Source organism: Thamnophis sirtalis, unplaced genomic scaffold, assembly GCF_051295495.1.
Source record: "Thamnophis sirtalis isolate CommonGarterSnake01/CBP01778 unplaced genomic scaffold, rThaSir2_p1.2 scaffold_6, whole genome shotgun sequence".
Taxonomy (NCBI): domain Eukaryota; kingdom Metazoa; phylum Chordata; class Lepidosauria; order Squamata; family Natricidae; genus Thamnophis; species Thamnophis sirtalis.
This window is the reverse complement of record NW_028261386.1, coordinates 122,287,661-122,301,919: the sequence shown is the minus strand read 5'-3', so window position 1 is coordinate 122,301,919 and position 14,259 is coordinate 122,287,661. Positions and strand designations below refer to the sequence as shown.

The 14,259-nt window shown below is 38.7% G+C and overlaps 1 protein-coding gene across 1 annotated transcript in view; it reads left to right on the top strand.

Annotated features, from left to right (window-relative positions):
- The window catches only part of KCNQ5 (potassium voltage-gated channel subfamily Q member 5), a 337,074-nt gene extending 324,641 nt beyond the window's left edge, over positions 1-12,433 (top strand). Inside the window, exons 11-14 of the mRNA XM_087719161.1 lie at positions 5,417-5,525; positions 8,996-9,127; positions 10,234-10,360; positions 10,913-12,433. Of these exons, the coding sequence (XP_087575287.1) occupies positions 5,417-5,525; positions 8,996-9,127; positions 10,234-10,360; positions 10,913-11,863 (1,319 nt within the window). The 3' untranslated portion in view covers positions 11,864-12,433. The remainder of the gene's footprint in view (positions 1-5,416; positions 5,526-8,995; positions 9,128-10,233; positions 10,361-10,912) is intronic.
- Positions 12,434-14,259: the final 1,826 nt, after the last annotated feature.

Genomic DNA, 14,259 nt, shown 5'->3' with positions numbered 1-14,259 from the left:
TATTCTCTATTTTTTGATAGTTTTAGAATTGTCCAGGGTTTAATCATACACATATCTAAGCTTGTATTACATAGAAAGCAGCACAAGCTGATGTTTTTTAATGAAAGTTTCCAAGTCATAGCAGAAAAATGCTTTAGAAAATGTGAAAGACTGCTCATTTGGTAGACAATTAGATTAAGCAATTAAAATATATTTATAAAACTCTAGGACAGGAACTGCATTTCCTTCTGCTGGTTTATATTATTGTCACTTCAAATTTTTATCATTGAGACTTGAGAAATAAAATAGCTGTAAGCTACACTCTCCTCTGCAGTTTTGAGGACCTCGAAATGCCCCAAATTGGAAGCGGATCCTTCTGTCTTTCAAACAGCCCACCATACCACAGATGTTATTCAAGATGAAGGCATATTTAGCCTCCTTCCAAATCTTTCCCATCAGAGTCTTTGGTGAGGAGAGGGTTATTCCATTAATAGCTAACATGCGAGCCTCCAAGGTGAATGACACCACCTCATTTTCAACTTTGGAAAAGAAAGAGAATGATAGTGGGAGTCAACCAGTCTTGCCCGGAGAAGAGATACTTAACAGCACAGAAGCTGGCCTCATTAACGCTTTTGGTGCTCTCCCAAGGAAATAACAAGACAATATCTTATACAAGTTAGAAAATGTAATGCAAAATCTAAGCGTTATTAGTAAACTGTATGCCAAACACCTAAATTATAAACTTCAAGATTGGCTAATTTCAGGGTGGATAATCAAAGACGAACAAGCCAGTTTTAGAGAAGGAAGATTGAAGGTGGATCATACCTTGGACCTCAAAATTGGCGACCCAAGCTCTAATGCCAGTAAATCAATACTATCAAGATGCTAGATCCAAAGAATTACTTATTACTTATGCTATTCTTTGGGTTCTGAAGTGGTATAAAAGGAGGCTGAAAAGAATGTTGTTGTTTTTTCAGAAATCATTTCAATCTCTACCTTGTAAAGCTCCTACCAGCAAGTTACTCCCTGGCACACCTGACATCAGGACTCAGATTCCCAGAAAAATTATTTCTGCCAGGGTCCTAGTCAGCAGTGGGATTTACTTACCTCCCCTACCAGTTTGCACATGTGAGTGCCCAAAATGAAGACAGACAAAAGCTAAAAATTTTCAGAGGATGATATTCTTTTGAATCATATAGTCCATGAAATTTGACAATTGATGATGTAGCTGGATTCTCTGTGTCCTTACTATGGCTAAAAGATTGATAACGCAGCACTGGAAAGATAAATAGATGTCTCCATTTATTTAATGGATTGAAGAATACAATTCAGAGGTGGTATTCAGCAGGTGTTGACCAGTTCTGGAGAACCAGTAGCAGAAATTTTGAGTCGTTTGGAGAACCGGTAAATACCACCTCTGACTGGTCCCGCCCCCCCCATCTATTCTCTGCCTCCCGAGTCCCAGCTGATCGGGAGGAAATGGGAATTTTGCAGTAACTTTCCCCTGGAGTAGGGTGGGAATGGAGATTTTACAATATCCTTCCTCTGCCACGCCCACCAAGCCATGCCATGCCCACCAAGCCACGCCCACAGAACCGGTAGTCAAAGTTTTAAATCCCACCACTGATTGCATTTGCCATCTATGAATGGATTGCCTATAGACATAGACTTTGTACAGATAAGTATAATGAAATACAGGACTCATTTATACGGAATACAGCTGATTAAAAAAAGACATATAAATGTATTAAACATACATCATATAAACATATTAGAAATATATAATTTGAATAATATCTGCATTAGACAAATACATATAGAATTGTCACTGTTCTTGTTATGACATATATATTTCTTTGTCACATTTCTTTTACTTTTTTGTTAAAGCACTTTTTGTTTTTGTTTTTATTTCTTTTATTCTTTTTTGTGTTATTATTAACGAGCAATAAAAATACTTTTAAAAAAGACAAGGTAATCTTGTGTACCGTGCAGTAAAGAGCTTCCTGGAGGCTGAAACAGGACCTAGCGAACAACTTCATCCTTATTCTGGCAAACAGTTTTTCCATGAGTGCCATTACAGCAATCATTGTATGAATAGACAAACCTTTACCACAGCATTACAGCCAGTTTGTTTTAATTGCCCGCAAGCATTTTCTCAAAATTTCAAATGTGCCTGCTGGCCTGAAAAGCTGTTTAATTATGCAATACTGTCATTATGCAGCAAAACATCACAGGCATTCAAAATTTCAGCTTTGCTGTGTGCAAAGTGGGCCTTTTTGATTAAGGTTAAGTTGTGTATCATCCTCTCTTTTCTAACAGCTTTTAGTGGTTGGGTTTTTTTGTTTTTTGGGGGGGGGTTGACTAGAACCGAATGATGAGGCTTTAAAGACTTGTTTATGGATAAGATATGAGAAGAAGAGAGTTTTGTATTTTTAGAGAAAGGGCTAAACTGTGATATTATAATTGAGAAGAGATGAAAAGAAATTAATTTGCGGGACATCATTTGAAGGGATTAAATATTAATATTTTCAATTAGTGTTTTTTTTCCTAGTAGCTCCTAATGGAATTTCTCTTGATTTAAGTTTGAATGATGAGATTTTAAGGATTTATTTATAGATGTGAAATATGGCATGGGAATAAAGTTTTAGAGAAAATGACAAGGTATTCTGTAAAGTAGAGGAAATAATTATGAAAGGCTTGTTCTAAGGATGGATGGATGGATGGATGGATGGATGGATGGATGGATGGATGGATGGATGGATGGATATTTCTCGTAGCTCTGAATGGATTTTTGATTATTAAGATTGAAAGATGAAGTTTTATTGCCAATAGATAAAACATGAGATTATGAGATGAAGAGCGTTTTGGTTGAAATATAAGAGAATGTTTTAAGTTTATAAATGTTTACACTTATCTTAATTAAGGGAAAGGTGTTTTTTTTCCTTTTCCTTTTTATATGTTTTCCCTTCCCCTCCTTTTCCCTTTTGCACGTTCTATTTTGCTAGTTTAGGTTCTCCTTTGTATTAGTTTCTTACCTGTAATTTTACACTTCAATAAAAAATCTCAGCCTTGTAGATGTATTTAAAAAGTGACATATATGAGAGGTAGGGAAATTGGTGGGAAAACTGTAGCTCCAGAAGGTCCCGGATGAAATGGATTATGTGGACCCCTTCTAGTCAGGTTTCAGGCCATGTTGTGGGACAGAAACAGCATCTCTTGAAGGATATGGGCAGTTTAGAAACATGATAGGTAGGTAGGTAGGTAGGTAGGTAGATAGGTAGGTAGGTAGGTAGGTAGGTAAATAGATGATAGATAGATAGATAGATAGATAGATAGATAGATAGATAGATAGATAGATAGATAGATAGATAGATGTAAGAGCCGAGGTGGCGCAGTGGTTAAATGCAGCACTGCAGGCTACTTCCGCTGACTGCAGTTCGGCTGTTCAAATCTCACCGGCTCAGGGTTGACTCAGCCTTCCATCCTTCCGAGGTGGGTAAAATGAGGACCCGGATTGTTGTTGGGGGCAATATGCTGACTCTGTAAAACCGCTTAGAGAGGGCTGAAAGCCCTATGAAGCAGTATATAAGTCTAACTGCTATTGCTATTAGATAGATAGATAGATAGATAGATAGATAGATAGATAGATAGATAGATAGATAGATAGATAGATAGATAGATAGATAGATAGATAGATAGATGGATGATAGATAGATAAATCCTAAGTTGCACTTGTAAATGATTTCTGACAAAAGCATGATGAAGGTAGTGCATCCATCCTTGATCTCCTTAATCTCTTAGCAGCTTTGTACCATTGACCATATTATCCTTTTGAGCTGATTAAGGGGTTTGGGGCTGTGTGGCCCAATATTGCACTGGTTCAATCCCTTTCTCCAAGGCCAGTCCCAATCGCAGTTGATAGGGAGCAAGCAATTCAGCCCATGGCCACTACTTTGTGAAGTACCACAGGGCTCACAGTCTCTGTTCCTTTTTAACATCTGCATGAAACGGTTGAACAAGATCATCTGACATCATGGGATGGAATGTCAGCACGCTGATGATACCCAGCTTTATATCTCCATCTCCCCTGATCCAGGCAAGAGTGCCATTTTTCAGTGCCTGGAGGTTTCTCCTCCACCTGAGGGTCAGTGGTGGGTTTCAAAAATTGTTCGAACCTACTCTGTGGGTGTGGCCTCCTTTGTGGGAGTGGCTTGCCACCCATGTGATCAGATGGGAGTGACTTGCCGCCCATGTGACCGGATATGAAGATGCCGACGACACTTGTCAGAACCACCTTAAATTACCTCACACACAGCACTGGCATGCATAAGAATATGATGTAAACTTGTTTTTCAAAAGGCATCTTTGGTTTGCGTTAAAACAACTTCAACACACGCAATGTTCTGATTGCACCACAAACGCAGTAGTCATCCTTACCTTTCACAGAGGCACTGAGTTTTAGAAATATGAGCATGATAGTGTAGAATAATCATATCCAAGGACCAGTGGTGGGTTTCAAAAATTTTTGGAATCTCTTCTGTAGGTGTGGCCTGCTTTCCGGGTCCACTGGTGGAACCTCTTCTAACCAGTTCGGTAGATTTGACGAACCGGTTCTACTGAATAGGTGCGAACTGGTAGGAACCCACCTCTGCTGTGGGTTCTCCTCCACTCGCTACTCCTGCTCTAAGAGCAGGTGGCAGTCACGGCCAGGAGGACCCTTGTGCAACTTTGTTTTGCCTGCCATTTGCACCCTTAGTGGATTATAAGGACCTGTGCATAGTCACTATGCCCTTTTATTTCCCGGTTGGATTATTGCAATGTGCTCTACATGAAGCTACCCTTAAAGAGCAGTCGGAGGTTACGGCTGATATAAAATGCAGCAGTTTCTAGAACACCATTGTTGTACAAACTGCATTGGTTACCAATTTGCTTCTGGGTCCAATTCAAGGTGTTATTACCTTTAAAGTCCTATACAGCTTGGGTCCAGGGTATCTGAGGAGCCATCTCACCCCCATGGGACTAACCTGCCCAGTGGAAAAGGCTTGCTACAGATCCTGTCCGCTAAGGAATTCCAGCAGGTAGGGTTCAAGGAGAAGAAGAGCCTTTTTCACTGTGCTTCCAATCCTGCCCTGTTAATCCTCCACTGCACTGGAGGTGAAAACTGCCCCCATCCTTTTGGCTGTCTCGAAGATTACTAAAACTTGCCACTTGGCTTGGAGTCTGAGGGGAGCTCACTGCTGGAGGTGGTTGATAGGGTAAGACTTCATGCCTGGACTGTTCTGCAACTTTATTGTTTGCAATGAAACCCTTTCATATTACATTGGTTCAGTTTTCCTTGCTGTATTTCATAGTCATCTGATGCAATTATTAGTTTTGTTAATATAGATTTGCATTCTGTAACTGTACATACTGTTTATGTAATTCTTTTCTCTTGAAGCTGAGGCCAATCTTGGTGCTGATGACCTATATGATGAAAGAGGATGTCAGTGTGATGTATCAGTAGAAGATCTAACTCCAGCACTTAAAACAGTTATCCGAGCTATCAGGTAAGAAAAATGGGTTCACCGACAAAAGGGCGCCCGACTAAACTGCGGTGACAAAACCGCAAGTTCTAAACCGCGCCGACGAATGAGCGCTGAAGCACGCCAACAACAGCGCACCGACAGAAGCGCGCTCTAAACCTAACCCTAAACCTAACCCTAACCCTAATCCTTACCTTAACTTAAATTGCGCTTCTGTCGGCGCGCTTCTGTCGCGGCACTGTTGTCGGTGCGTTGATGATGTGGTTTTAGCGCCACGGTTTTGTCTTCACGCTTTTGTCGTTCACGCATTTGTCGGGCCACGTAAAAATGCACACTTAAGACGCACTCCTGTTGAGGTGGCGCAGTGGTTAGGGTGCAGTACTGCAGGCCACTTCAGCTGACTGCTATCTGCAGTTCAGCGGTTCTAATCTCACCGGCTCAAGGTTGACTCAGCCTTCCATCCTTCCGAGGTGGGTGAAATGAAGACCCAGACTGTGGGGGCAATATGCTGACTCTGTAAACCGCTTAGAGAGAGCTGAAAGCCCTATGAAGTGGTATATAAGTCTAACTGTTATTGCTATTGCTATCTCATTAGCATAATCTAATGCTCCAAAAACAGATAATATTAACAAAAGAACTGAACGGGGTCGGGCAAGGCATGACCTTCAAGTTCCCTTCCATTGCTAAGAATCTGTGATTATATGATGTACGGAACATCACTTGCACATTGATGTGGAAACTGAATTTACTATATATTAGATCTGGGTACATTACAGCTTCCCAGGCCGTATCCAGCATCATCCCTGTCTGGCAGCAGCAGCGGCTGGGTGGGGTACCAGCAGTGGAGGACCATTGGTGTGCCTGTGGCGTCAGGCAGAACAGCATTTAGAGGGCAGGGTGTCAGTACAGAATGCAACAGCCCTCCACAACGGTCCCAATTTCTCATGTTGCCCCATGGGAAAATTAATGTACCCCGATAGTGGAGATTGTATCAATTCATTCCACCTTGCTTACATGATCAATAAAAACAGGCACTTACCGTATTTTTGGAGTATAAGATGCACTGGAGTATAAAATGCACCAAGGTTTTGAAGAGGCAAATTAAAAAAAAAGTGTCTACAGACCTCCCCAAAACGGCCCATTTTTGCAAAAACTGGCCTGTTCCCCCCCCCCCAAAATGGCATGAATAGTCTTTAGGAGGCTTGTAGAGTACTCCTGAGGGGTGGGGGCACCCAAAAATGAGCAAAAAATGGCCCGTTGTTATGAAAACGGGCCCGTTTTTTGTCCAAAAAAAGGACATGCATAGCGTTTGGAGGCTTATAGAGTGCTCCTGGGGGCTGGAGGAGGGAGCAAAATTGAGCAAAAAAATGGCCCATTTTTTGCTCATTTCTGCCCTCCCCAGCCCCCAGGAACACTCTGCAAGTCTCCTAAAGGCTATGCATGGGGAGGAGTTTCGGGAGGCAAAAAATGCTATAAGACGCACCCAGATTTTCAGCCTCTTTTTTGAGGGAAAAAGGTGCGAATTATACTCCGAAAAATACGGTATATAATTATACCCGATGTAAAAGGCTGGAGAAGATATATGTCATGACTGATTTCCTCATTTTTCCTTTTCTACGATTATTAAGCTGAATCAAGCAACCAAGCCTCTCAAGATTGCTCTTATTTCAATGAGTGGAAACTGAACAGGGAAAGCTTTAGAAAGGTATATTCAGGGACTCTATTTTAGAATAGTTTTCAAAATCAGGGGCAAAAAGTAATTAAATAAAAATTCTGGTAGTTTAAATAAGTATGTGGGTAATGATTAATGATTAGTAAGAAATTAAATCCATAAATAAATTTAATAATTTATCTTAATAATGGCTCAGCATTTAAAGATGTGGAGCTTGTCAACTGGAAAGCTGAAAGCCCAGGTTTGAGACCCAAGCGCCACACAATGGGGTAAGCTCCTGCCCACTAGCAATTCAAAAGCATGCGTGAGAAGATAAACAGGTACTATTTCGGTGGGAAGCTAACAGTGTTCCATGCACTTCAGCATACTGTATAACCATGCTAGCCACATGACAACAGAAGTGTCTTCAAACAATACTGTCTCCCTTGGCTAAGAAACACGCCCCTTAGGCGGACACGACTGGACAGGGAAAACCTTTTGTCAGCCTCTGTTTTGCTCTGTTTCGGCTGCCATTGAAACGGGGAGTGGGGTATTTGGGTGGGGGAATTGTTCTGTGCAGGAGTGACTGTAAAAAGGGAGTTGTTCTCACCATCTACTGCGCATGCTGCAGAGAGAGGAGTTGCCGCCAAGGCCAACTGTCCGGCATACCAACCTGATGATGATTTTTGAAGATGTCTCCCACACGACACCTGTGGGGTGTTCAGACTGGACTATGGGATGGGGTTACCAAGGGGAGGGGGTTGGGTCACATATTGATATCTATGATTACGCGCGCTTTTGCCTCAGATCTTGCTTTGCTTAGCTACTATCTACTCATAACCAGTAAAAGTACTCTTAATTCTGCAAAATGGAGTTGAGTGGTTTCTTTCTTGGTTACTGAGGGAAGCAGCCCTGACATTAAGCAAGATCTCAGTTTCGCACTCATCCTGGAGCTAATACCTTCCAAGGGGAGCACAACCAAATCCCAAAAACCTAAAAGATGTCCCACCAAGGCAGCGATCAAGAAGAGGACATGGGAGCAGCTGCATCCTTGTGCCCTTTAGAAACGGGCTGTATCTTAGCAAACAAACATTTCAGGAGCATTATGAGGCATGTAAAAACATTAAAGTCAAACCACTTTGGGTTGGCTTATTGATAGTGCTGGAGGCAAAGGCAGGCCCAAAAAGAGAAAGGATTATAGTCCTTTTGAACAGATTTATGCAAATTAAAGTATATATGAGATTGGATACAACAGCAAGGTATTTGATTGGATGTAACAGTTCACAATTCACATACCTAATGTGATCAGTGAAGCTATTAGGTTACAAGTAGTCCTAAGCTTACAACCATTCATTTAGCAGTCATTTGAAGTTACGACAACACGGGGGGGGGGGGGGGACTGACTTATGACCAGGGCTCTCATAGCTTCCCTTGCAGAATTTGATTGAATGGTTTGAGATATATTTAAAATGAGTAAGAATAAAAGTTTTTAGATCTCTACATGATTTTCTGTCCTGATATAGCAGTACTGCATTCGTTCTTCAAGGTAAGAATGTTCATAGAAAAATTTATTAAGTTAATTGGGGAAGGTCTTGCCAACTATTTGGAGGGTTTCCACAGGCACAGGCATAGTAATTCTCAGAGCAATAACAGATGTTAATACCTTAAATACTTTTTGCATTGGTTGTCAGTCAAAGAAAAATTAGCATTCTTTACCAGTATAGAATCTGGTTCAGTGTGTACGGTATTTTGAATGTAACCCCATCAGAATAAACTATTGTCAGCTTTTTAAATGTCTAAAAGATAGACGAATTACTGATTTGACATAATATTGCTTCTATAGAATCATGAAATTTCACGTTGCCAAAAGGAAGTTTAAAGAAACTTTACGTCCCTATGATGTCAAAGATGTCATTGAACAGTATTCAGCAGGTCACCTGGATATGCTGTGTAGAATTAAAAGTCTCCAGTCTCGGTAAGAGGACAAAAAAGTCATTTTATAAAGTAGTCTCACGTAAAATCCTTTTGTAGTATCACATAAACGGAGTCATATATTTCAAGACACTTAATTTTTCGTGGTAGTCGTATTTCATCTGGTTTTTTTTTTTCATATTTCATTTTCATTTTTCATATAGTAGTCATATATTTCATTCTGTTTATGTCCAGGACGTCAGAGCCATAACATCCTGGACATAAACTGTTTCAACTTCTTCCCTCAAGACGATGCTATAGGGCATTGCACGGCAAAACAACCACAAGGCACAAAGGCGGTTCCCCCCCCCCAATGTCATCACTCTAATTCCCATAACCCCGTCTTATGCCCTTGGGTGTCAAATCACCTAGTAGGGCCATATTACGAATAGTATTATCCTTCTCATCTTTCCTATTACCTATTTCCTAAGCTTCTTATGAGTGTAACTTTGTTGTTTGTATCCCATGATTTATGTTGTTGCTTTTATTAAGTATCCTATCATGATTTATGTTGATTGATTATTTAGTACTCTGTGACTTCACTGAGTGTTGTATCTTATTATTTATGATGGTTGTATTTTATTACTATGATCACGATTTATCACTTCTTGCTTCTATGTACACTGAGAGGGTATGCCCTAGAGACCAATTCATTGTGTGTCCAATCATACTTGGCCACTAAAGAATTCTGTTCTGTTCTGTTCTATTCTATTTCCTTACTGTGCCCTTCTTTCCTACAACCTGATTTATATCCACTAAAACTTTTTTAGTATTATCAACTTTTATCAATTCTGACCACTGGAAAGCTACAAGTTGATTTTGGCAGGTTCTTCTGATAATAATTCATCTGTAACAGAGTATTGTATACAGTAGGAACAACGAATACATTTGTTAGTCTTAGTCACATTTAGATAAACTATTTAGATTACATACATACATTTAGAAATGATCACAATGGAAAGTGTTAAAATAGTCATGTTAATACGTTTGCCCCAAATAAAAATATAAGTATACGTTTGCCAAATAATTAAAAATATATTTTACTTAGGCCCCAAAATTATTGCCTTTTGAAGCCTTTTATGCATATTTCTGTATTTAATTATCTTGCAGGGTTGATCAGATTCTTGGAAGGGGACAAATTACCACCGATAAAAGAAGTCGAGAAAAAAATACTGTAGAGAATGAGACAACTGATGACCTCAGCATGTTAGGGCGTGTAGTCAAGGTAGAAAAACAGGTAATGCAACTTAAAAAATCATGAGGCTTCCTTATATTACTGAACAACAATTTTATGAATAAAATTCATTGCTAATATTTTCTACCTAATTTCCATGTTTTCATAACAATAATATGACTCTGCAAAATTATTTTAGCGAACTCCAAAATGTCAGTGGCATTTTGCACAATTTTATCATTGTACTATTATTATGAAATATACACAGAATAAATCTGGATGGCTGCAATTCATATTCTACATGATACATAGAAATATCTCATGAATTTGCATCATTTTAGTATAATTTATTAGGGGTTGGTTGGAATAAATGACAACTTGAACCATGTATTTTTCACAAAAATTATCTTTTGCAAAAGAAATCATGTAATGATTGAACAAAATTCAATTTTTTCTTTGCAATATATTATTTTGTGATTAAAGATATAAAATTCCCTATCACTATATCATACATGATAAAATACGTACTACAGGTTACAAATGTTATTTTAATGACGTGAATCTTAAGTTATGAACATCGATGATCCTAAATATTTGTTCTTCTTCTATCTCTAGGTCCAATCTATTGAATCAAAATTAGATTCACTACTAGACATTTATCAACAGGTTTTGAAGAAAGGATCTGTGTCCGCGTTGACTTTAGCTTCGTTTCAAATGCCGCCTTTTGAATGTGATCAAACCTCTGGTTACCAGAGTCCTGTAGATAGTAAAGATTTGTCTAATTCTGCTCAGACTAGTGGATCTGTTTCCAGATCAGCCAGTGTCAACATGCCATGTGGCCTACAGCTTATATTGACACCAAATGAATTCAACACTCAAGCTTACTATGCCTTTAGTCCAACTATGCATAGTCAAGCCACACAGGTGCCAAGCGATGGATCTGTAACTCTGTCCACTAATAATGCACTAAACCAAATAAATCAGACATCTAAGCCAACAGCACCCACTACATTACAGATACCCCCCTTTTCATCAGTAAAGCATATCAATAGGCTGCAGCCTATTAATTTTATTCCTGTTAACACACAGGAAAATACTTCTGATGTCACCACTTGCCTTGTTGCTTCAAAGGATAATGGACAAAGTTCACAGTCCAGTGTGACAAAGGATCTTTCATGGAGAAAAAGCCTTGACATAGAGAATGAACCTCTAGTCTCTGTGAAACCAACGGTACAAATGGATATAGGAAAATCACTGTCAGTACAAAACCTTATACAGTCAACAGCTGAAGAACTGAGTCTACAGATTTCTGGAAGTGATACCAGTAGTTCAAGAAGTAGCCAAGAACTATATAGCAAATGGAGGGAATCAAAATTATTTATAACTGATGAAGATTTGGAAACAGAGAGAGAAAATGAAACTTTTGAAGCCATTACCCACCCATTAGTGGAAACAACTCTCTCTACTGACTCTCTAAGGACTGGAATGTCAAGATCATCTCAAAGTATTTGCAAGCCAGGAGACAGCACAGATGTTCTCAGCCTTCCTCATGTCAAACTTAAATAACATTTTGTTGGTTTTGTTCAAAGCTAAGTAATCCTTTCAGTCATACATATCAAGGCATGGACATTTTGAAAACCCTTTAAATATTTTTTAAAGAATAAATTAGTCGGGAAGAAAGGCACTTGTATGAGTCCATATATTTTAGTTGCATGTAAAATGCATGTGTAGATGATGGAAAAAAATATTCTAATTTATACCTACAGTACACTGGCATTTTCATTTAGTACAGCAGGTATAAATGAGTTACCAATGAAATTTATGTTAGTTTTATTAAACATTTGGAAACCACTGAGTTTCTATAGCTCATAAGTAAATTTCAAATAATAGGAAAGTAATTTTGCCACTGGTTAAAATAAAATCTATTTATGACCTGGATTAGATCATACCTATGTTTACAAGGGGGCGGGAGGGCGTTACTATTTGCAGCTGCTAGTAAGAAAAATCCATTTTTCTGGGATTAGAAATGGCTGCTAGTTGCAAGCTAAAATTATTCAGCTATTTTAGAAGAATTTTGATTTCTATATTCACTTGAAGGTGTAGGTACAGGATTGAATCAAAATATTTTGCACAGCACTTTTTTAGGTTTTTGTGACTGTATTATTAGTACTACTACTACAACTACTACTTTACCTTCTCTTTCTATAATTCCAAATCATCCTGGTTGATCTTCAGAGTGAAATTTTCTCTCTAACTTTCTAAATTCATAGATGATCTCCTTGTGGATCTTAACTATCTGCGAGAAACAGCTGCTTTCTTGAATGTAATTATTATTTAAATTATTTTCTGTGGCTGAAGGATAGCACAAAGGAACTTAGCAAAAAGGAGAAAGTAATGGATGAAATGGGGAGATAAAAGAAAAATGATACATAAAAAATAGTAATTCTAATACAATTATAGATTAAAAAAAATAATTTGTTTATAAATGAACGTGGGCAGGATCGGGCGAAGCCTAAAGGAAATGGAAAGGGGATGCAAAACCTTATAAATAAAGACTATTTATCTCTCCCCTCATAAAAAGTCTGGTAATCCAACTGATCTGATGGTGCTGAACATTACCTGTCAGGTATGTATTGACAAAAGCTGAAAGTCTGGTCTGGTTTTAGTATAAGATATAAAAAAACTAGTGCCTCCTCCAAATATATTTCTAGGAATCTCTTCCCAAATCCAATCCGTACTAATCTGTGATATAGCTTTGAACTAGCAGAAGATTTTTGTTCTTCTTCCAAACTCTCCTTTTACTCCTGACAAATACCAGGAAACAATACTAAACAAAATTACAATTGCCACTGAATTATTTTAAGAGCCTAATGGTGTTCTAATTGCTCTTCCCTACTGATAGCCAAATTTGCTACTGTATTCATTATTGATGTTCACACATATCTCCAAAGTATCTTCTGCTTGATATTCTCTCAATTCCAGAGGCATTCCACAGATTGAAGAGTGCTACTAGCTCAGTCTCTTGAGTCAGTCCTGCTCTGAAAGTGAAGTTACACATCAAAATATCACAAGAGTCTTAATCATGAGTAAATGCTGCAGATTGTGCTGCAAAATTGAATTGTTTACTCCATTAATTTCTGCCTCTTTTTATATAGATAAACTGTCTGGATGTTAACAATCTTATTCTGTGAAAGTACTCATAAATTGTAAAGTGTTTGTACTATTTCCTTCATATAAAGATGATGAATGCTATTCGAGTTTTGGTTTCGTCAAAGCTCATACTGGGATAATTTCCAGGGGAAGATTTTGAAGCACATGGACAGTCTTTCATTCCGCACAGAATATTTTATTTTACCGTTTCAGTCTTTGAACGTTGATGGTGGCAGCATATTCTGCAACATTTATAGTAGAAACAGTTCCTGGATGCCTCCAGAACTAAGCTATCCTTTTTCAATTGAATCTGTCTACTCCAGCTGCCAAACCAAATGAAAGAAGGGCATTGGTGAATTGTGTACAAGTAGTCCTTGACTTACATCTATAATTTCCGTTGCAAGCAAGGCGGTTGTTAAAAGAGTTGCACTCAATTTTATGACCTTTTTTTCTACAGTTAAAATTAAACAGAGTCATTTAAGGGTGCAGTTCCCCCCATTGATTTTGCTTATTGGATAACTATTAGGAAGATCGTAAATGGTGATCACGTGACCACGGGATATTGCAACATGTAGGTCACCAAGCACCTAAATTTTGAAAAATGGACAGTAAGGGAGACTGTGATGGTTGTAAGTGCGAATACCAGTTGTAAATCACTTTTTTTTCAGTGCTATTGTAACTCCGAACGGTCACTAAATGAATGGTTGTAAGTCAAGGACTACCTGTAATATGGGTGTTTATAGGGAGGAACAGCCTCTGCCCCTCCTCCCTTGTGAAACTTGAACCTACAGCAACTCCTTTCCTTATCACAT